Genomic DNA, 23,894 nt, shown 5'->3' on the forward strand with positions numbered 1-23,894 from the left:
TTTGTTCAGGTTCCAGCCAGCTTTACGCAGCAGTTACACTTCCGTTCCTCACGAACATGCCCCAGGGAAAGGTAGGGCCACAAGTGTCACACCCTGAAGAGATGATAGCTCTGCAACCCCCATTTTTTGAAATCTTTTCTCATTCCTTCAGTGCAGAGAAGTTTTACATTCTCAAGCCCTCTCCCAAAGGCACATGGCACACCTCCCACCCACCACAGTCCCAAGACACACAGTAATGGCACTCAAGCCAGCTGAAGCCACACATTACCATTCTTGGAAAGGGCAGAACTACTTTTAAAGGATAGAAAGGGAAATTGCCCTAATGGTGAAAAGTTTTTTTCTTGCTTTGACCCATCTCCACTGCCTGAGGGCATAAACACACACTTGCAAAAACATGTGCCAGGACGCAGTAGAGGCCCAGCCCCAAAGCAAGACCAATGCATATAGAGGAAGGTCCTACATTAACGGAAATAATTATATAATTTTGCTTCAGCCATACAAAGCCCAATGAGCTCAGCATTAGGCAGTCATTTGAAAGTAGTAGGCCTTTCTTCCATTCAGTGTGTTGGTTCTTGCAAGATGAACTTCCACTTAACTGCACACCAACCACTCCTGGGGGTAACACTGGCACAAGCATCGATTATAATTGAAGAGATTTTTTTTGCCGACAGCTAGGAAACGTTTCACACACTGCAGTTATAGTGTACAGTACAACCATGGAAAGGTATGGTATTAGTGGCTGTAGGCTATTCCTTGATGGTACAGTAGCTGTTTAATTAAACATACAATAAAAAAAAACTATAGTGTCATTTTTGCAGGGTTTGTATGTGCAGTATGAATGTTATTTTGGTAGCCACCTCCATCATTTAGGAGTACAATAAAAATAATTTTTAAATAAAACCAGTCAAGAAAGTACAGTTTCTGCCATAAATTATGGCTGCATCAGCATGTCCTTTCATATTGGCTATAACTACCTAACTCACCTTGCTGCTTCCTGTAGAATGAAGGACACAGGATTTACATAGTTTTACTTGCCTCGTGGAGGAAGCCCAGACTACACTGTTCCCATACAAGCTTAGGAAGCAGGCGGTAGAGGACATAGTTGACAGTAGAGATTGCCTGTGTCACCTGCATAGTGGGCTGTGAACACCGCTTCAGCAGCACACTAAACTCACACCAGAGACCAGACTTGAGAATTAGCAGTTTTGGAGAGTGACACCCAGCAAGCAGGACAGTCCTCCAGGTGGCTTTAGTTATTTAAGTGGGTACAGTCAAAATGCATCTTCACTAACTCACATCCAGGCCGATCCAGTACAGTGCACTTCAGTGGAGCGGACTGGTAACCCACATTTGGACATGTGTTTGATACGTGTAAGAGCACACCAAAAATTGAGCGGCAGCTGTCAAACCTACTGACCGCCGCTCCTGTCAAAAAAGAGGTGCAAGGGATGCGCTAGTATCCCTAGCACCTCTTTTTACTGCGGGCCCTAATTTAAATAAATTAATTTACTGAATCTTACCCCCAGGAGAGTGGCCTGGGTGCCCGCTCTCCCACGAGTTTTACTGTAGCAGCCTGATAGAGGCCTCAGCAGAAAGCCTTTCTTGGACAATCCCCTACACCGTACAAAGCTGAATCCTAGCCCACAGCAACAGCAACCGCTGAGGAGCCTTAAAGGGGGAGTATTGAGCAAGGACATTTTTTTCTTGTTCACTTTCTAGACTGGTATAAGCCTTTACGCTCTGTTCAAGTTCTAATTTTAAAACAAAGGGAACAAGTCCCATGCCTTAGATGGCAAGGCGATACCTCCCCCCCCCCATCTACCAGGCTTCCCACTTTCATCCATTACCCTCCTTCTCTCCCCTCCCCCCTTTGCTCAATTGTCCACAAGTTAAAGCTCTGGCGAGCTACTTTTCAATTAAAATAATGTACTTAAGCTTGCACCTACAGCCCTAGGCAATCTTCAGCCTAATTATCATCAATGTAATCATTATTATTGTTTTATTTTGGGTCCCACTGTTTAATCGCTATCTGTATAGTTTTGGAGACTCATGGCTTACTGTTTCATGTTAATTGCCTTGTTTTACTGTTTTATGTAAAAAGCCCTGGTCAGGTATGTAAACCCCGCGTGAGCTACCCTTCTTTGTAAACCGGATTGATTTGTATCTCATACAGGAATTTTGGTATATAAAAATTAAAAATAAATAAAATAAGGAGATCAGAGTGGTGGTTGAGAGGCCCATTGCTAGAGTTCATGAAAATAGCACATAGCAAGGAATTGTGATAATAGCACAAGCTCATTTAAAAATGTTTAGCTACCAGTTCTCATACACTGCAAGGTAAACATAGTAGAATGAAAATGTTTAAGGGTTGATTTTTTAATGGAAAATTCTGCTCCAGCAATTACCATTTCCCTACCCATTTGGTTCTGACATGAAAAATTTAAAGTCATACTACATAGACTGAAGCTCACTCCTTTAGTTCCACAACTTGCTAGCAAAGTTTCTTAAGAGCAGCATTCTCTACCTATGGAGAGCGAGGTGGTTTCCAACACATGACATAGCTGAAAAGCTATTTATGCAACTTTTCCAAGAGAAACCAGCTCCAGTCATGGAAAGTTAGCATAAAGCACCCCCTGCTCTTTCAAGCAGACAGGCAGGGAGGGTAAACTAGCATAGGTACTTTTCAAAAGGTCATGGATGCATTTTTCTTCTGTCCTAAGCATAGCCACACTAACAGTAGAAGGGCACTGAAAGCCCCCTCGCCACTCCCATCCTTTTTGTACCTGCCTTCTGGATAGGCATGAGGAACTTTACTGCAACACCATTTCATCTCTGTCACATAGCTGGGCTTAAACAAATAAAAGCAAGATTAAGCATTCACATTTTCTACTAGACAAGCCAATGTCTACAGAGGGGCTTTTAGGCTGTAGCTAAATCCCAGTTTTTAAAAAACACGTCCATGGAGCAGCCCAGGGCTAGTACTGTGCATTGCCAGCTCCTATGGCTGGCTGCGGGAGTCATGATGATTGCTCAAATGTGGACCATAGGTGTCACTCTCAACACCCATGCTTGCAGTTTCAGAAGGAGCACTGGTGCCTGCCTGTAAGGACCAGACTCGGTACTTAGGGCAGGAGAACCTAAAATAACCATAAGTAGAGGAAAAAGTGCCAGCTCGTTGCAAATGGAAGTTCATAGCAGCAGAATCCCAACTGTGGTTCTGCCTGAAGGGGAGATATTTTCTACTATGGTAGCACATAAAAGACCAATACAATCCATCCAGTCTGACCAGCATGTTAGGTTTGTTTTGGGGCTGGGGGAGCCACTCTGTGCAGGCTACTGCCAAGGTATAATAGAAAAAAGTCACCCCATTTCTTCATTTCTATTCTCTAGCCAGCAGGGATTGGCTGGGGCTGGCCTATGGCCTTTTGAATTTCATTACTATTCTCACCTTCACATTTGGTAGGAAGGCAGTCCATGCCCACCACCTTTTCTATGAAGGAATGTTTGTGATATGAAACTTCCAGAGGACAACACCTACTGCTACACCTTTTCCATTAAAAAAAAAAAAAAGGTTTGAGTATTATCCATCATTAATTCCTCAGCTACTGCTAAATAGAAACCAGCAAGAACAGGGTTAATTACGTTTTTGAGAATTCTTTTGATAGACTGCATGTGAGGGGTAAGAAGTGGGCTGACAGACCTGTTGCTCCAGCCATTATTATTTTTTTGTTTTTTAAACCACAGCACTGGTATAGCTTTTGTGCTAGTGCTTCTTGGGGTACTAGGCCCAGGCACATAATAGCTGAAGTGTATGGAGAGGGCATGTCATAGCCTTTCTAAAATTAGAATGGACACTTGTTTCACAGGTGGTGTTCTGGCCCAGACACAAGCTCCTGTTTCTTTGTGAGCCTTCTGGTTCATGAGAACTAATGGCTACAGAGTGATAGTGAGAGGTAACCTTACCTCTTAACTTTTATTTATATATAAGATGACAATACATACAGTTTGACCTATGATTATGCTTAAGGCAAATGAACGCTTTATCACCAGGGAGTAGTCATCCTGCATACACCTTTAAAGATCAGAGAATTATTAGAGGAAACAATTGGTGCAATTTAACTTTTTCCTCCACTTTTTTTGGGAAACTATTTCATAACCTAAGTAATTTAAAAACAAACTTCAATAGCTACTGTCAAACTCTTAAGGCCAATTAATTCTGCTTTAGCAGAAAATAAAGCATTTATGAGAAGTGCAGGCAGCCATGGAATTTTTTAAAAAAATTGTTACAGCCTTTTTGCAATGTTTTCATAAAAAGGTGAATGTTAACTATTTTAAAAGGAGGAAAGGAAGCCAATCTAAGGAACCAACTGACTTCTACCACTTCTTTATTTAATTAGTTCCCCTGTTGGTTATACATATTACATTTCAATACAGAAGAAAAATAGCTATTCACTATAGGTCACTTTGGGACCGATGCAATATTATTTGCAGAAAACGGGCACTGACTTAAGCGCCTGCACGGGGGGGGCACCATGCAATATGCAAATTAGGGAGGGTCGCGCTAGCACGACCCCGCAGTTACCGGCGGTCTGCCGGTTATGAACACCGATGCAGAGTTTAGCGGCGACAGTCTTCAAAGCAGACGGTAGAGATTTTTTTTTCACTGTGCTCAGCTATTAACGCCTGCTCCAAGCAGGCGTTAATAGCTGAGTGATAAATGGGCGTGTGAGGCGCACATTTATCTTTTTGCATTTGGAGTGAATGAGTAATAGGCTCATTCACAGGCATTTGCACGTGATGAGCGTTAACTCATTCACTCCGCATCGGACGTGCGTTAAATAGGTGCTAATCCCCCTATTGCATTAGGGGGTGGATTAGCGCCTATTTAACCTGCGTCCAACAGCAGGTTAAACAGTGCACTCGGCTGAGCACACTGTATTGCATCGGCCCCTTTTATTGTAACTATATTGTCTGGGTGAAAGTAAAGTAAATAAATAGAAATAGGGATAGAAATACTGTCTCAAGTCAGAGCATTCGAATAGCCAAGATAGCACATCTGGCCCAAAAATTAGCTACCATCACACCCATCTCCTGCCTATCAAATCACCATAATCATTAAAATACATGAGTACCAGTGCCTACAATTCACAGCAAAATTAAGTTTTGAGAGGGGTGAAAAGACAAGAAGAGAGACTGGGTGTGAATCTGGCCTGGAGGAAGCTCCTCCAACACAGGACAGAGTACATAGCAACTTTTTCTGCCTGAGACAGACACATCAGGCTACAACCCCCACACCCAATTCCAGCAGCAGCACATGCCCAGTAACCAGGTCCCCACGCATTAGGAATCAGTTGTCAGGAATTTGACATCAGAGCAAGTGGCTCTACTCAAATGTGTGTGCTTTGTGCCTAATATAGGGGTTCCCCCCAATGAAATGTTTCTTCAAGAAACAGATAAGTATGAGAGAAAAAAACATGTGAGGCTTGCTGGGCAGACTGGATGGGCCGTTTGGTCTTCTTCTGCCGTCATTTCTATGTTTCTATATGTTTCAATAGATTTAGCAGAACATTAAGACTGGATAGAAAAAAAAATGTCAAACAGCTATAACTGATCCTTCCATTATCTCTAGAGATGCTCATTGATCCACTGAAAAACATACTTGTTATGAACTAATCAAAAAGGATTTAGCTATTGCTACTCGCACAACCCATCCTTTTTACAATTTTTCTCAATGAGAACCCTAAGGCTTGTGCTCCATTCAGCAAGATCATGACAATCACAAAACCTGTGGGCAAAGGTGGAGTTAGAGTGGTTATAAATCAAGACAACTGGCTGACTCACTTTTTATTTAGGTTTGGGTGCAAGGTAAGAACTGATGAAGTTTTGGAACAAGGGCCTTCACACACCTACAGCTAGCTTGAGGCATGTCTAGAATTGGATTTGTCCAGTATGGAACTCTAGCAAAGATGCATAAGCCACTATAGCAGCACCTAGTTGATGTCATCTAAGCCGGGGTCCTTAGTAGAACCCCCTCTATTTTTAAATTGATACACAGTATTTTGTTCCTACAAAACATGTTTTTTTCAGCCAATTTTCATTTTGGAAACATGTCCTGGACCTAGTGACAACTTAATTATCATCAACATTGCTGCTCTTTCCACAACTATCCTTCAACAAGAGGCGATTTCTATTATTCCTCAAACAAAGGTCCAATGTTTAACAAATAACAGAAATCACCTCATCATGTAAAGAACAGTAACTCAGTTTTCAGCAACTAGCTACATTTGCACTGAAAAAAAAATGTATGTTTAACAATAAGTTTTCATTTATTTATTTATTTATTTTTAGATTTTTATATACCGGTGTTCCTGTATTAAAATACAGATCACATCGGTTTACATTGAAACATAAAAATTACGCCAAGAGGCAGTAATGTTTTCATAAAATGGAATATTATATAATTATATATATTATATAAATATTATATTATATAATATTATATAATAAAAAAAACAATGGACAGTGTTATAGCTCCTGCTGTCAAGTTTATATAGGGGCAGTTCTGAATAGAAAGTTTCCTTCTTGTCCATTTGGTTATTATATTAAAGTTATGGAAACTTTAAATCAACTTTTTTTGTTATGGAATGGCAGGTTGCTGTAGCTACCCGATTTAATAGTTTAGCTACATACATGTGATCGCATGCTATGATTTATACATGAAGTTACGACTCAAGTGTGTGGCTTTTTTGGATATTACTAGTTCCAGTCTTCAAGTCCCAATTTTTCAAACACAGACAGCTCATACCACTATTTTGAAATATTCTAGCTGGCATGAATTGAGACTTCTGTTTAGCAGAGTGGTGTTGGTGACAGTAGCAATGTCTGGCATTAGAACCAGGGATATAGTTGCAGCTTTTAGCTAAAGAACTGTACCTGCTGATTCTTTTGGGTCTTTATTCAGCATTTTTGACTTTTCTTTACAAATAAGACTGACATCAAGGTGATTTAAAGACTTAAGCATATTTTCTAATTTACCACTGAGTGGGTTTTTTTTGTTTTTGGGTTGTTTTTGTTTTTTTAACATCTGATGATACCAATCAGTTGGCAGTTCTGAAATTGTCCTGCTTTCTGATGCTTGGTAGATAGGAACATGGCACAGTCACTATTATAAATTGGATACTGTCACCTTGTGGCCAGGGCTGGTGTGCATTTCTATAAATTTGACGCAGAAGCTAACTGGCAAAAAGTACATGTACTTGACCCTAATTTAGAAGCAGACAGCTTGCTCCCTTCACAGGATATTTTTGAAACCTACTGTTTGCTTAATGTGGAGACATTACACAGAAGCTTAGCCTAGTCCTAATCCCCTCTGCTCATATTTTAGCACAAGATGCACCATTACCCATAGAATATAAATATTCTACCATATACTTGCTGGGCTGACTGGATGGACCATTTGGTCTTTTTCTGCCACCGATTCTGTGTTTCTGTTTATAAAAGAAAAATTGGTTCTTACCTAATTGCCTTTCCTTGAGTCCCACAGACCAGGTTTTTCTCCCCTACCAGCAGATGGAGATGAACAAAAGCTTTACTGCACTTTTGGTACTTAAGTCAGTGTGGCACCTGCAGTCTGTCACACAAAAAAAAACCGCAACAAGCACCTCCTCCTTTCCTCCAGCATGAGACAGTGAAAACTAACCTGAAAGCCCTTCCTCCAAGGTGGCCCAAAGGCTAATTAATGCACCCTGACACTAACTACATTACAAGGAACAGTCCAGCATCATTGACAGCCCTCTCTTTTTCAAGTCCCACCAACCAGTGCAAACAAGAACCACATTTTCTCTTATCTTCCAGGCAGTCCAGATCCATGGGATATACCCAAGCTCCTCTACAGTGGGTGGGAACCTGGAAGGCCTGCTTGGAGAAAAAAAAAAACCAAAAACCACCATATCCCCATCACCCCATCACACTGTGGCAAGAGCCCAGCCAGCTAGCAATGCTCAGGGGAAAAAAAAAAAGTGTACAGAAGGCCAAAGTCACCACCTTACAGGTGTCCTGCAGAGTCTGCATCCTAGCTTTACAAGGCACCTGTACACCTGAAGCTATTGCTTCCTTGATCCAGTTAGCAATTTTATCTCAGACTGATCACTGAACAGCACAAAGATTGTTCTCAGAACTCATTGGTGACTATCACCTTAGGACTCTACACATCCAAAACATGAAGCTCCTAAGTTAGACTGTTTGTATTTTGAAATAGTCAGTCAATAAGGTAGCAGTAGGTAGTGTGTTTATTTTTAAAAGTCTGCAGAACTGAGTGTTTGTATTTAATACTGAGTGCTTGTATTGAAAAAAAAAAAAAAAAAACCCCACAAACCCCCTCCCCCCCAACCCAAAAAGTAGCCAGAAGCTAGAAATAAGCTAGGATCAGTGTATACCTAAGTAAAAAAGTTGAATAGTTCAGCTCAGTTACTCACCTTGGAAAAGTGTTGAGGTAGTGTGATTGGGTTTGAATAGGGACCAACATTTGTTAATCAAGAGAGCAGTGAGTCACTCAGGCTGACTAACTGAAGTTAGACTGTTTGGATTTCCTAACCCACCCACCTCTAGCTCATCCTTTAATTTATAGGCAGGTGCCACTTTCATTAAAATAAAACCAAAAAAACTTTGAGAGTTTGATCAGTCCCCTGTAGGCCACTACCAGACATATAGCGAATTCACTAATACATTTAAAGGACATTAATTAGACACATTCCTACTCCCATAGCAACCTAAAACTTAATTAGGAACTGATCAAAATTGAGATGAAGGCAGCAGTCCAGCAGCAAGAGGGGGGCTTCCCAGTCTTTTGCATCGAGTGTCACATGTATGATTTTTTGCCCACTGGTGAGAAGTTGTACATGTGCATGCGATGCAAAGAGCTCCTGGCTCTCAGAGAACGAGTCCGATCTCTGGAGGCTAGAGTGGCAGACCTGGAGGAGCTGAGGCAGACAGAGGTATATAGATGAGACCTTCAGGGATATAGTAGTCAAGTCCCAACTTCAGACTGGCAGCCCTGGTGCTGCCTTGGAGGAAGGTGGTCTCATGATGGGAGAGCACCAACCAGGTGCAGCAGGAAAGGATCCTGTGGCAAGGACCTGCTCTCCAGGTGATGCATTGTCCTTTCGCACTGAGGATATCTCCCCAAGGCCTACTGCCCAGGAGGGAAGGATTAGGTCGGCCGTCATAGTTGGTGATTAGATTATTAGGAATGTAGATAGCTGGGTGGCGGGTGGGCGTGAGGATCGCCTGGTAACATGCCTACCTGGTGCGAAGATGGTGGACCTCGCGCGTCGCCTACATAGGATTTTGGACAGTGCTGGGGAGGAGCCGGCTGTCGTGGTACATGTGGGCACCAACGACATAGGAAAATGTGGGAGGGAGGTTCTGGAAGCCAAATTTAGTCTCTTTAGGTAGAAAGCTTAAATCCAGAGCCTCCAGGGTAGCATTTTCTGAAATGCTCCCTGTTCCACGCGCAGGTCCCCAGAGGCAGGCAGAGCTCCGGAGTCTCAATGCGTGGATGAGACGATGGTGCAAGGAAGAGGGATTCAGTTTTGTTAGGAACTGGGGAACCTTTTGGGGAAGGGGGGAGTCTCTTCCGAAGGGATGGGCTCCACCTTAACCAGGGTAGAACCAGACCGCTGGCGCTAACCTTTAAAAAGGAAGATAGAGCAGCTTTTAAACTAGAACAAAGGGGAAAGCCGACAGTCGCTCAGCAGCGCATGATGCGGAGAGAGGTATCTTTAAAGGATACTAATGATGCATTAGAATTAGGGCATCCCGACAGTGAGGTTCCAATAATAAGAAAGTAGTCCAAGTGCCTGTAACTAAAAACTCACCTGAGCTAAAAAATTCTAACTTATCCCTATCAATTAAAAAGCAGAATGAAAATACAAAACAAAACACAAACTTTGAAATGTTTGTACCGGTATGCTAATGCCAGAAGTCTAAGAAGTAAGATGGGAGAATTAGAATGTATAGCAGTGAATGATAACAGACTTAATTGGCATCTCAGAAACATAGTGGAAAGAGGATAACCAATGGGACAATGCTATACCGGGGTACAAATTATATCGCAATGACAGAGAGGAGCACTCGGGAGGAGGTGTGGCGCTTTATGTCCGGGATGGCATAGAGTCCAACAGGATAAACATCCTGCATGAGACTAAATACAAAATTGAATCTTTATGGGTAGAAATCCCTTGTGTGTCAGGGAAGACTATAGTGATAGGGGTATACTACCGTCCACCTGGTCAAGATGGTGAGACGGACAGTGAAATGCTAAGAGAAATTAGGGAAGCTAACCAAATTGGTAGTGCGGTAATAATGGGAGACATCAATTACCCCAATATTGACTGGGTAAATGTATCATCGGGTCACGCTAGAGAGATAACGTTCCTGGATGGAATAAATGATAGCTTTATGGAGCAATTGGTTCAGGAACAGACGAGAGAGGGAGCAATTTTAGATCTAATTCTCAGTGGAGCACAGGACTTGGTGAGAGAGGTAACTGTGGTGGGGCCGCTTGGCAATAGTGATCATAATATGATCAAATTTGATTTAATGACTGGAAAAGGAACAGTGTGCAAATCCAAGGCTCTCGTGCTAAACTTTCAAAAGGGAAACTTTGATAAAATGAGAAAAATTGTTAGAAAAAAACTGAAAGGAGCAGCTACAAAAGTAAAAAATGTCCAAGAGGCATGGTCATGGTTAAAAAATACCATTCTAGAAGCACAGTCCAGATGTATTCCACACATTAAGAAAGGTGGAAAGGCGGCAAAACGATTACCGGCATGGTTAAAAGGGGAGGTGAAAGAAGCTATTTTAGCCAAAAGATCTTCATTCAAAAATTGGAAGAAGGATCCAACAGAAGAAAATAGGATAAAGCATAAACACTGGCAAGTTAAATGTAAGACATTGATAAGACAGGCTAAGAGAATTTGAAAAGAAGTTGGCTGTAGAGGCAAAAACTCACAGTAAAAACGTTTTAAAATATATCCAAAGCAGAAAGCCTGTGAGGGAGTCAGTTGGACCGTTAGATGATAGAGGGGTTAAAGGGGCACTTAGAGAAGATAAGGCCATCGCGGAAAGATTAAATGATTTCTTTGCTTCGGTGTTTACTGAAGAGGATGTTGGGGAAGTACCCGTAATGGAGAAGGTTTTCATGGGTAATGATTCAGATGGACTGACCCCTACTGGGCATGCCCAGTAGGGGGTCAGTCAAAGGTCTGGAAATTGACAGTTTTCCATGATTGGGCTCCATCCTGTGATGTCACCCATATATGTGAGGACTACCATCCTGCTTGTCCTGTGAGCAACATTCCACCCAGGAGGAGGATGGATCTACGCTGGAGTCCACATGCCCAAACCTTGCTCTCTCCAACTTCTCTCAGGGAAGCATCTGCCCTCGAGAACAAGGGAGGAGAACTGACCATGTCCTCGCCTCCCACTCCACTTCCCCTCCAGACACCATAGGCAGAGGGGAATGTCCCAACATGGGCCAAAGTTATAGTAGTCAAATTGCTCTGAGCATCTAAACAGCACTGACACAGAGAGAGTAGACTGAACTGCGAACAGGCAGCAAGTCTCACAGATAAGGTGCATGGACCTGTTCGTCCCTGGCACTTAGCTCTTCTGAAATTCGGTTCTAGGCGGCTTCCTGTGCACACACCAATGCCACCTGGGTGTACATGCACATGCCTCCAGGATGTGCGCAAATATGCACTCTACTCTAGGTCATGGCCTTATGCGGAGTACCTGCGCAAATACATGCTCAGGTCCCAGCACATGCAACTGCCATGTGGTGAGAATACAAGCGCACACAAGAGAACCGCTGTAGTGGCCTACCACATGGCTAAGTAAAGTCTGCCTGCACCTTCAGCACCTTTAGGCCCAGATCAGTTTAACATCCGGCACCAAAAATCATTGGCCTGAAGAACTTCAACAGCTCAGGCCTCTTGACTGGCCGAGAATCCATGGAGACTGGGGCCCAAGAGCCAGCATCTCTCTAAACACGCTTTGCTCATAGGCAAATTAAAACTTAGTGTTTGGGTACTTGCCAGGTTCTTATGGCCTGGATTGGCCACTGTTGGAAACAGGATGCTGGGCTTGATGGACCCTTGGTCTGACCCAGTATGGCATTTTCTTATGTTCTTATGGCAGAAGACCTCTACCAGAACCGGAGACGATTCCTCGGTGCAAGTGCCTCACTGCACCTATGCGGGACAGGGAACCGCCGGCAATAGTTGAGGAGGGGATTCCCCTGCCTCTCCTGCCGAAGCTGCTAGGGAATCTAAAATGGCCACCATTTCTATGCTGATGGGGAAAGTCTCAGCACTAGACCCCGTCACCCGTGAGGCTTGTTCTACCAGGGCGGTCACGCTTGACGCAGACTCCTGAACACTTCTCCTGCACGAATATGCTGTTCCTCCCCGCACCTGCAGTACCACCAGCACCTTGATGGCAAGCAGGGGAACAGTTCCTCAGCACCATGAAACCAACACACGGTCTTCTCCACAGGCAGAGAAGCTGCTGAAAACCCCATTACTGAGCTCCCTGACCTGCTAAGAAAGCTTCCCCCCCTGGAGCCCCACTGCTGCACAAATTCTAGTTCCTTTTTTCTTTTACCTCTGAGAACAAATAGGCACAAAACCCAATACTTTCTTTTGGTGCAGAGGTCCAGGAGAACAGACCACTTGCTATATATCAGTTTCCTTTTGCAAAACTGTAGCAACCCAGCTCAGGACAAACCGTATAAAAGGGATACTTCCTTGCTCTACTGGGCTTGCAGCATAGAACTGCCAGCAGGTTCCATCTGCCTCAAAACCTGGGGGGGATGGTCCCACCAGGACCTCACAACCCCCTGGGAGGATCCAGAAATTGTCTTAATTTTTTCTCTCTCTCTCCAGATTGCAGGTTTTACACTACCTTGAATCTGCTAGACACAGAAATAGAGGGATTGCAGGTGGCACACTTATTATATACAGTGTTAGTGAAACTGTCTCCATCTGCTGGCAAGGAGGCAAAACCCAGGAGTCTGGACTGATCCAGGTACATACAGGGAACTACAGTATGCCTGGTACCTATTCTGTAATAAAACTTGTTTGAGGCTCTGGTCTGTAGGTCAGCCCATGAAGCCACACAGCTGTGGCCATAGTGGTTTCTAGGTGGCATGGCAGAATATTAACTATTTCCTATTAAGCTGTAGAGCTCTATAGGATTCTACTTGACAATAGTTAAGCTGTGCTTTTCCTTGCAGCTCCAAAATCTCTACATTTGCTAGCTTAAAGGACTTTTCCCAATGTACTCATATCAGTTTTGACAGAAGCTATTTCACTGTTGAGCTGCTGCTCTGGAACTAGGCTTCAGCACCCGACCGACCCTGGAAGTGACCCCCCCCCCCCCCGAGATGACCGGACCTTTTAAAAAGGTCAGTCGTAGGTGCCCTGCTCCGACCCCTTCGCCGCCATCCACTCAAACCCTGCAATACCCCCTTCCACCCTAAACCCCCACGCATACCACAGACAGCGTCTACTATCTCAGCCACACACATAGTAATAACAACCCATCCCATTTAACCTAAACCAATAATCAACTATGGCAGCCCACACCATCCGGATCAAACGCAGAACATCCAAACACACCCCCCTTCTCATCAGCACGCCCACAGCACATAGAAAATCTCTCATTCCTATCACAATCTCCCCCCTCACACAGCTCCTCAGCCTCACCACTCTCTCCATCATCCTATTAGATTCTCAATCCCTAGGGAAAAAAGCCCTCATCCTCAACGATCTCCTCCTGGACTGTAAACCTGACCTATGTGCAATCACAGAAACCTGGTTAAAACACTCAGACACAGTCATCCTCAACCAACTCCCTACCCACTCCTACGACATCCACTCAATTCCTAGGCCAAAGAAAAAAAGTTGGGGGGATACTACTTGCCGTAAAAAAACATCTTAACCTTAAAACCTATACACATCGATCCCCCACAGACTGGAAATTGGTCTATTCAAGTCCCGAGAATTACAAATTTGCCTAATATACGCCCCTCCAAACCTTCTTGAGCAAAATCCCTCACCACTCATCGAATACATCATAGTCAATCTAAGCACAGATGCCCCCACCATCAACGTAGGCGATTTTAACCTGCATATAGATGACACAAACCCCTCCTCCTCCTGCGAAACCATACTTAATGCCCTCAATGCACTAGGATTCCAACAACTCTTAACACCCCCACACACAAAGCGGGACACTCCCTCGACCTAATATTCACCAACTCCCCCATCCACACATCCCAACTCCCATCCTGCACACCCGTACCATGGTCTGACCACTACCTCATAAAAACATACTTACACAAACACACATTCCCACCACAACCCAACTCACAACAAAAGCATACAATTTAGGAAGCCTTGCAAGAAGGAGGACCTCACAGCCGCTCTCACTAACTCCCTACACAACCTAGACCTTACCAACCTTGACCTAGCCCTTGCTTCCTGGACCAACATTACTACAAGCATTGCTAATACACTCTGCCCTCTCACTTCCAAGGAAATAAGCCACACAACATGCAAAAAATCCCTGGTACACCCCACTCCTAAAAAACCTTAAACTTGACCTTAGACTTCTTGAAAGAAAATGGCGTAAGAACCCTCACCTACCCATCTTGCTCTATACAGATCCACTCTGCAAACCTACAGAATAACAATCCTCAAAACTAAACGCGACCACTTTGCAGTGAAAATACATGACTACCAATTTAACCCCAAGGCCCTTTTTGCCTTAGTCACTGAACTCACCAAAACCAAACCCCCTAATGACCTAGACATAGATCCTAAAAGCAAAAATTCTTCCATAACAAGATAAAGAACATCCTACTGCGCTTCTCCACCCCATGCCCCTTAACTTTCCCAATACATAGCATCAATAACCCAACAATGGACACACTAGAGACACCATCTCTGCTCTAGAAATTGAAACCATACTAAAAACGCTCAAGCCATCCTCACACCCCCTCGACACCTTACCCTCCAAAGCACTGTTAGACATCCCCAACATTATTGCCAAGCCCTTAGTGCAAATCAACTGCTCACTCACCTCTGGCATAGTTCCCTACTCCCTAAAACTTGCAGTAGCCAAACCCATCCTAAAAAAAAAAAAAAACCTAACCTTGACACCTCAGACCTTGCCAACTACAGACAGATATCCAACCTTCCCCTCCTCGCTGAAGTCATAGAAAAAGTGGTCAACTCCCAACTTACCTTGAAACCCATAACATACTTGCACCCAGTCAATTCGGATTCTGAAAATTCCTGAGCACCTAAACCCTACAGCTTTCTCTTACCGACACCTTGCTAAAAGGAATGGACTGAGGTCACTCCTACATCCTAGCCCTACTCAGCTGCCTTTGTTACCATCAACCATGACACCCTAATCAGATGCCTCTCTGAAATCGATATCACTGGCTCAGCCCTCCTCTGGTTTACCTCCTATCTTAAGAATAGGCACTATGTGGTCAAAATTGAAAACTCCGAATCCACACCCACCCTACTTACCCAAGGAGTCCCTCAAGGTTCTGCACTCTCATCCACACTGTTTAACATCTACCTCCTCTCCCTCTGCCAACTCCTTACTGACCCAGGGCTCCCACATTTCCTCTACACACAGAATGTCCAAATCTCCATTCCTGTCCAGGAATCACTAGACAAAGCCATCAAAACATGGGAGAACTGCCTCAGCTCAATAAACCACCTCCTTACCAGCCTGCACTTTGCTCTGAACACTGCAAAAACAGAACTCATCCTCATCTTGCAACATACCACCACCAAGTACTTGACAGGAATCAGCACGCACCTGCAACTTCCCTCCAACCACAAGCTCGTAGCCTTGGAGTCACTATTGACAGCCAACTCAATTTCCAAAAATTCATCAACGCCATGATAAGACTCATTCCTTCAAACTCCACAACCTTAAGAAACTTAAACCCCTCCTACACCTCAACGACTTTTGCACCGTCCTACAAGCTACCATCCTTACGAAAATTGACTACTGCAATACAATCCTCCTAGGACTCCCTGCTTCTTACATTAAACCCCTACAAATACTCCAGAATGCTGCAGCCAGAATACTAACACACGTAGAACTGACCACATAACTCCAATCCTTAAGGATCTGCATTGGCTGCCTGTTTCCGCCTGCATCCTCTACAAGAACTTACCCATTATACACAAATCCTTTCACAACAGCAACATTAACTGGACTAGCAACCACATTCACCTATATACCTCTGAACGCCCCACCAGAGCAATCTACAAAGGCACCCTCTGCATCCCACCTCACAAGACCTATCGTCTAACTTCCACTAAATTGCGTGCTCTCTCTATAGCAGGTCCCACACTTTGGAACTCTATGCCATCAGACCTTAGACTGGAAGCAAGCACACAAATTAAAAAAATAAAATAAATAAAGCTTAAAACTTGGCTTTTTAAAAAAAAGCCTTCCCGGATTAACCCCTATATTCAACCCCTCCCTCCCTGCCCCTCCCCCCTTTTCCCATCAATCTTATCCACCCAATCTAATGGTAAATACTAACTGAAAGGTTATGGCTTATTTTCCTTATTTATGATATGCAATGTTTGACTAACAAATTTTTGTTAACTATCATCTATATATCCATCCAAGTTCAGCATTCACCCTGTTTAATGTATTTCCCTTCTGTCACACGTTACATATAAACTGATATGATGTTTCGAAGAATACCGGTATAAAAAAAAAACATGGTCAGTAAAGTAGGAGGGGAATATGAGCCTAACATTTTGGCCATAGTTATATTACCTGAGCACTATTGTGGCTGATCAGGTTTCTAATGTATGCCAGTGTGTTTCTGTAACCCATACTGCTGCTGGCCTGGATCAAGCAGCCAGTAATTTTAGTGCATAGGTCCATGTCATCCCAGGAAGCAGTTTTGTAGACTGGCTGCTTCAGCCCTTGCCACCCAATTAATAAGCAAATGAGCTTTTATGAACTTTTGAGTAAACCAAGCAAAACTATCTACAGCTGAAGGGTAGCAATTTGCGCTTACTACTAATCATCCCATTTCTATACTCCTGATAATTTCTCTGGCAGAGAGAGCAGGAAGAAGACTTCCAAAGAACGCATACCCCATTGGTCTCCAGCTTCTTGGTAGCAAAGGCACCCTGGCCAGCAAGTTGCACCCTTAACTTACATGGACATAGTACATGGGTAGTGTTGGAAGGAATTTACTTTTTGGTTAAAAAAAAAAAAAAAAAAAGGAAATAGTAGCTTACAAAATCCTAGCTGGCATATTGCATTATGTGAAGACAAACCATACAGGCACCTTTAGCGCTACTCCAACTCACATGAGTAATGGATGAGACCAAATGGAATCAATCATTCCATGTCACATTCACTACAAGTCTCTCTTCTGGAAGATCCACAGAAGCACAAACCTAGCAGAACAGAAATTTGCTCCACAGGAAGCAATACAGAGAAATTAACATGAAGAATGCACTTGCTTGGAAGCCGTGTAGACAAACCAAATGCTGTATTAAAACATGTAAAAAAAGTTAACTGCACTTTGATCTCACAGATTTTTTTTTGTTGAAAATTCAAGCACATTTTTATTTCAAGCTGTGAGGAAACTTGCAATGTGTAACAATTACAAGAAGATACCCCTTGTTTCAAAATTATTTGGTAAAACTTTATTCTATTCCATTCTTTGCCATTAACAGAAAAACTGGAGAAAGCCAAGTTTTACAAAGATAATGCCATCTCCCAGACGAGAAACCCCCAAAATCAAGAACAGGAGGGAAAAAAAATATATATGGAAGGGGGAATACTGCCTTCTATTTAAAGAAAATAAACTCCTGATCTTTTTGGTTAAAAATAATACTTAGACCAATCATTCCATTTTCTTGCTTGATAAGTGACTAGGGGAATTGGAGGGAGGAAAGGCGCGACCACACTGACACCACTGCTGTATTTCATCCTGATGCAAATCTGAATAGACCTATTCAAGGCAGTACAGTCTGATTGGTGTCTGCTGCAAAATGCAAAAATAAAAAAAATTTTTTTTTATTCACATCAGGCACATTTTCTTCTTGTTGGTAAGAGAAAACGGTGTTTAGAAGCCGCAGTGTTTGAGCAGCAAACTTGTGAATTTCTTTTATGTGTTTAAATCCACACAGATGGCACACTAACTCTTATGGAATTCTGCACTCCACTTACCAAGAACTCAAGGAAAATACGCAAATAAAAGCCCTTCTAGAACTGAAAAATGCTCAATGAAATCTTAACATCGTACAAGTATATTTAAGAAAGGAGATTAGAGATCTTAAAAAAAAAAAAGTTAAGGAAACTCTCAAAAAAACAAACAAAAAAAACCCAAAACAAACAAAAAAACCCCCCACAAACAAACCTTGTACACATTCATAGAATAGTCAAAGCAATATTCTGCCCTCCTGTGGTCCTCAAACAAAGCAGAATGCATGGGATGACCAGTGTACCATCAACAGAGGAAGACCATGTTCACAGCCAAAAAGTGGCAAAACCTTGGTTGAACTAATGAAAGTAGCGTGCACACACCCCTCCCTCCCTTGAGAGTGCAGAATTTCACAAGATTTTATCATAATACAACTGTTGAATGTTCTCAGATAGGCAAAGGAGATTGTTACCAGTTGCGTTAGATGCACCATTCAAATAAAGCTAAAAAAAAAAAAAAAAAAAAAAGTGATACTATTAACGCTCCACTTTAACTCTCCACCTGCAACTGTGCATAATTTTTTTTTTATTTTAAAATTAAGTTTCTGGTTTTTAAACATCAACATAGGTGTTAAAATTGGTGTAATAGTTACACAGAATAAGTATTCCAGGATTCCCGAGGGTTGGACAGGTTGTTGTGGGACCCTCTATGCACCCCCTTTGCTTGATCGTACTTGATTTAAGTAATGTGCTTTGTGACAGGGGAGTTACTCAGTGACACCAGCTTGACGAATCTTTCTCTCAGCAACAAATCCCTGTAAAAAACAACAAAATTTAAGGACAGAGGTCACCCAAATACCCCACAATGAAAATCAATAAGGATTTAAGACATTCTACACTACTGAAACCAAGTAATCTAGAATGTAATATAGCAGAGTTCCAAGAAATCTTAAGTCGCTGCTGAAAAGAAAATTGATTCTTACCTGATAATTTTCGTTCCTGTAGTACCATGGATCAGTCCAGACTCCTGGGTTTTGCCTCCGCACCAGCAGGTGGAGACAGAGAAAGTTCTGACAGACTCTGCCATATATACCTAGGTGCCACCCACAGCCTGTCAATACTATGTAATGTCAAAGCAGGATAGTTGCCAACCAAAACTAACTATATACAAGAACCATAACTCGAATGAAACATCGACCCCAACTGTAAACCAGACCCCATAAACAAGATAACATCAATTGTTCTGTAGATGAGAAAAACTAATGCTGAAGCAGCAGACTCTCCATTACCTATATGCAGCAAATAGGCAGGATTCTGGACTGATCCGTGGTACTACAGGAACGAAAATTATCAGGTAAGAACCAATTTTCTTTTCCCTGTACGTACCCAATCAGTCTAGACTCCTGGGATGTACCAGAGCTGTTATTTACTTGGGATGGGAACCGGAGAGGCCCATTCTGAGCACACCTTCTCCAAAATTAGCCACCCCTGGCGCCTGAACATCAAGACTGTAATGCCTCGCAAACGTATGCAAGGATGTCCATGTGGCCGTCCTGAAAATCTCATTTGGCGAAGTCTGTTGGCATTCCGCCCAAGAAGTCGCCTTGAGATAGTGTTGAATGTGCCCGAAGGCCTTCTGGCGAAGATCGACCTCGGAGCAAATAAGCTGAATTAATTGCTTCTTTCAACCACCGGGCGACTGTAATCTTAAGAGGCCATGTTACCTCATTTTGGACCACTCCAGAGCACAGAGACCTGAAATCCATTAGTAACTTCTAGATAACCTAATAGAGCCCTGCAAACATCCAATTTCTGCAAATTCCACGAAAGAGGGTCTGACCTATCCAGACCAGAGAATGAGGGAAGCTCCACAGATTGATTCAAATGGAAAGAAGAAACTACCTTAGGCAGAAAGGAAGGAACCACCCGAATCTGAGATCCTCAAGAAAGGTTCTCTACAGGACAATGCCTGAAGCTCGGAAACCCTATGAGCTGAAGAGATCGCTATCAGAAAGACCACCTTCAATGTCAGATCCTTCAAGGTCGTCCTTTTTAAGGGCTCAAAAGGCGGCGCACAGAGAACTTTGAATACTAAATTTAAATTCCAAGACTGACATGGAGAAATCACTGGAGGACGCAAATGCCTCGCTCCCTTAAGGAATCGAGATACATCTGGATGCGCAGCCAATGCTACACCCTCCATAGAGAACGTCGTAAGGAGCCAAGAGCCGTTACTTGTACTCGCAAGGAACTATAGGACAACCCTTTTGCTAATCCCGCCTGAAGGAAACCCAGGATATTCGACACAGATGCCTGAGTAGGCACAATCTCTTGAGCCATGCACCACGATTCGAACAACTTTCCAAACTCGAACGTAACAAAGATGTGGAAGTCTTACGCGAGCGCAAGAGAGTAGTGACCACTGCATCGGAATAGCCTTTTCCCCTCAGACGCTGCCTCTCGTAAGTCATGCTGCTAGACAGAGGCGATCGACCTGGTTGAAACAGACGGGCCCCTGATGAAGCAGGTTCGGGAGCGAGAGAAACCGCAGAGGACCATCCACACTACCAGATGGAGCAAATCCGAACCACGGCTTTGGCAGCCACTCAGGAGCCACCGAAGATGACCTCCGCCGGATGTCTCTCTATGCGGAATTCCTTGCCTATTAGAGGCCAAGGAGGGAACACATACAGTAGAACCGGCCAGGGAAGAACTAGAGCATCCACTCCATCCCTGCGACAAGCAAAGAAGTGCATAGCCTTTGAATTCTTGAATGTCGCCATCAGATCCATATGAGGGACGCCCCATCTGTCGCAGAGGAGTTGGAAGGCTTTGTCCGCCAGCTCCATTTGCCGGGGTTGAGACGATGCAGACTTAGAAAGTCCACGTGAACGTTGTCCACCCCTGCTATATGGGTCGCTGCTATACTGAGGAGAATCTGTTCCGCCCAGCCTACTATCAGCCAAGGTTCTTCTGCCACCGGATGACTTTTGGTGCCTCCCTGCCGATTGATGTAAGCCACTGTTGTCGCATTGTCGGATAACACTCTGACCGACCTCCCTTCAATCAGTGGGAGGAACGCCTGCAGTGCCAGGCGGACTGCCCTGGTCTCTAGACGATTGATGGACCACAGAGATTCTTCCAGAGTCCACTGTCCCTGCACAGAGTTCGCAGACAAACTGCACCCCAGCCGGAGAGGCTGGCATCTGTGGTCACCACCGTGGGGACTCCTCTGCTCAAATTGTCCAAGATCAGCCACCAATGTAGTACTTGCCGTCAGAGGCAAGTACTAATGGAACTGTTCTGAGACCGGGCTCCAGCGGGAAAGCAAGGTGGACTGTAAGGGTTGCATATGAGCGAAGGCCCAGGGAACCAGCTCCAGGGTTGAGGTCATAGACCCCAGAACTTGCAAAAAATCCCAAACCTGGGGTCAAGCCTTGGAGAGCAATTTCTTCACCTGACCCTGCAACTTGGCAATCCGGTCGGACGTGAAATAGACCTGACCCAGTGAGTGTCGAACAAAGCTCCCAAATACTCCAACGATTGGGAGGGGATCAGGTGGCTCTTGACCATATTGACCACCCAAGCCAAGCGCCTTCAAAAGCTGCAATACTCGCTGGATTTAGAAGATACATCCGCTGCCCAGTTTTGCAAACACAACAACCTTCTAGCCAAAACTGCTGAGACCATGGACTGGGCGGAAGTCTGTAAGAGATCATAAAGGGCATCCGCACTGTAGGCTATCACCGCTTCCAGGCATCCAGCCTGACTAGCTTCTTCCTCAGAGAGAGACTCGGCCTGTAGCTACTGCACCCAGTGAAGCCCAGCTCTCAAACCCAAATTACTACACATTGCTGCCCAGACACCTAGCACCGAGACTTCAAGAATTCTTTTCAGCTGCAGCTCAAGCTTACGATCTTGCAAATCCTTGAGCGCCGTATCGCCCGTGACCGGGATAGTCATTTTCTTTGTAACTGCAGCCACGGCTGCATCTACCTTCGGGATCTGGAGGATCACCAGAGCCTCTCCTCAGGCAAAGGATAGAGCTTATTCATAGCCTTTGTGGCCTTGAGCCCCATATCTGGGGATCCCATTTCCCTGTAGAGTAAATCAGTTGCTGAGAAATGGAAAGGGAAGGCTGTCTGCAGGCCCCTCAGACCCAATAAAACCGGGTCCATAGACCCTAAGGACACCAGATCCTGCACCATCTCAATGCCCAACTCTTAAAATAGTGGGAATAAGAGGCGCCAGCTCATCCCTATGGAATAACCTAACTACCTTAGGGTCACCTCCATCCATGCTATGGGACTCTCGCGCAGCACTCTGCTGCTTGTCCTCATCACCTTCTACCCCCCCTCGGGGGAGGGGTGGCCAAGTCCTGATTCCTCTTAGTCCGGAGAAACATCTGAGGATGAATCAGACTCGTCCTGAGGCGCCCTGGAACTTAAGGGGCACCTAGCCTTGGGGGCATCCTGATCCGCTCTGAACTTGGCCCACTTTCTGGGTTTAGGGGGGCAAAGGAGAGGAACTCTGATCTGCCCTGCCTTTTTGAGGCTTTCCTGGCCCGAAATGCTTTATGTAAAAACAGAATAAAATCTGAATTAAGAGGATGAAGAAGAATCCTCCTCTTCTGTAGGGACTTCCCCCATCGAAAACTGTGGCGGTCCCGCTGATTTAGGACCCCCACCCCCCACGGGCGGACGCTGTGGCGATAGAGCTGGTGGCAAAATGCTGTCCCTGATGTGGCCGGCCCTGCCTCTCCGAAATTATCCAAAATGGTGCCCGTTCCCATGCTCAGCGGGAACGGGGCAGAAGGAATCTCCAACAGCTCCCCAAACACGCGGGTGACCGACGTGATGCGAAGCAGAACTCCCCCGGAGGTTTGCGATGTGCCCTCTCCTCCCGGCAGCCAAGCAGAGCATAAATTATCCCGAGACAAGCGAGTGTGCGCAGAGCCACATGCTCTGCACGCTGATCTCCACGGCATGCCGGCTTGCAGCGAGAGGAAAATAAAATCAAAAAATTTTTTTTTTTTTTAAAGCACCGCGAACGGGAGAGAGAAAAAAAAATCAAAAGACTCACCGGAGGGAAGGGAGAGCTGGAACAGCAAGCAACATTTTTTTTTTTTTTTTTTTTAATATACTTGCCCAGCACAGGAAGGGTCTTGCCGATAGGTCTCCAGGGGTGAGTGAGCCGGGTTTCCCTGGTGTCAACCCCTAAGCTGCTGTAAAATCAAGGCTATTGGGTCCTCGACCACAGCCACCTCACGAACCGGGTTGGAGGGGGGTGGGGGGAGAACTGGGACTGCTCTTCCCCTGGGAGGCTGAGGAGATTCTTTTTTTTTTTTATAAGTAAGATTATCCCAAATTGAAAATTGGTCCCCTGAAGCTAACTAACCACTATCCTAAATAATCACAGACTGTGGGTTGAGCACACCTAACACCTGCTGGAGACAGAGTAATACTGACTGGCTGTGGGTGGCACCTAGGTATCTATGGCAGAGTGTCAGAACTTTGTCTCCACCTGCTGGTGTGGAGGCAAAACCCAGGAGTCTGGACTGATCCGGGTACGTACAGGGAAATAGATATTTAGAAACATCTTATAGTGAGTACATAAGAGCATAAGAT

General features: G+C 44.3%; 1 protein-coding gene across 6 annotated transcripts in view; it reads right to left on the bottom strand.

Moving 5' to 3' along the window:
- Nucleotides 1-17,745: 17,745 nt before the first annotated feature.
- The window catches only part of CSDE1 (cold shock domain containing E1), a 99,304-nt gene continuing 93,155 nt past the window's right edge, over nt 17,746-23,894 (bottom strand). For all 6 annotated transcript variants that reach the window (XM_029573212.1, XM_029573209.1, XM_029573208.1 and 3 more), the window contains one exon: nt 17,746-19,082. In XM_029573212.1, coding sequence (XP_029429072.1) covers nt 19,035-19,082 — 48 coding nt within the window. In that variant the 3' untranslated portion in view covers nt 17,746-19,034. The remainder of the gene's footprint in view (nt 19,083-23,894) is intronic.

This window comes from Rhinatrema bivittatum, chromosome 12, assembly GCF_901001135.1.
Source record: "Rhinatrema bivittatum chromosome 12, aRhiBiv1.1, whole genome shotgun sequence".
In the NCBI taxonomy this organism is placed as follows: Eukaryota; Metazoa; Chordata; class Amphibia; order Gymnophiona; family Rhinatrematidae; genus Rhinatrema; species Rhinatrema bivittatum.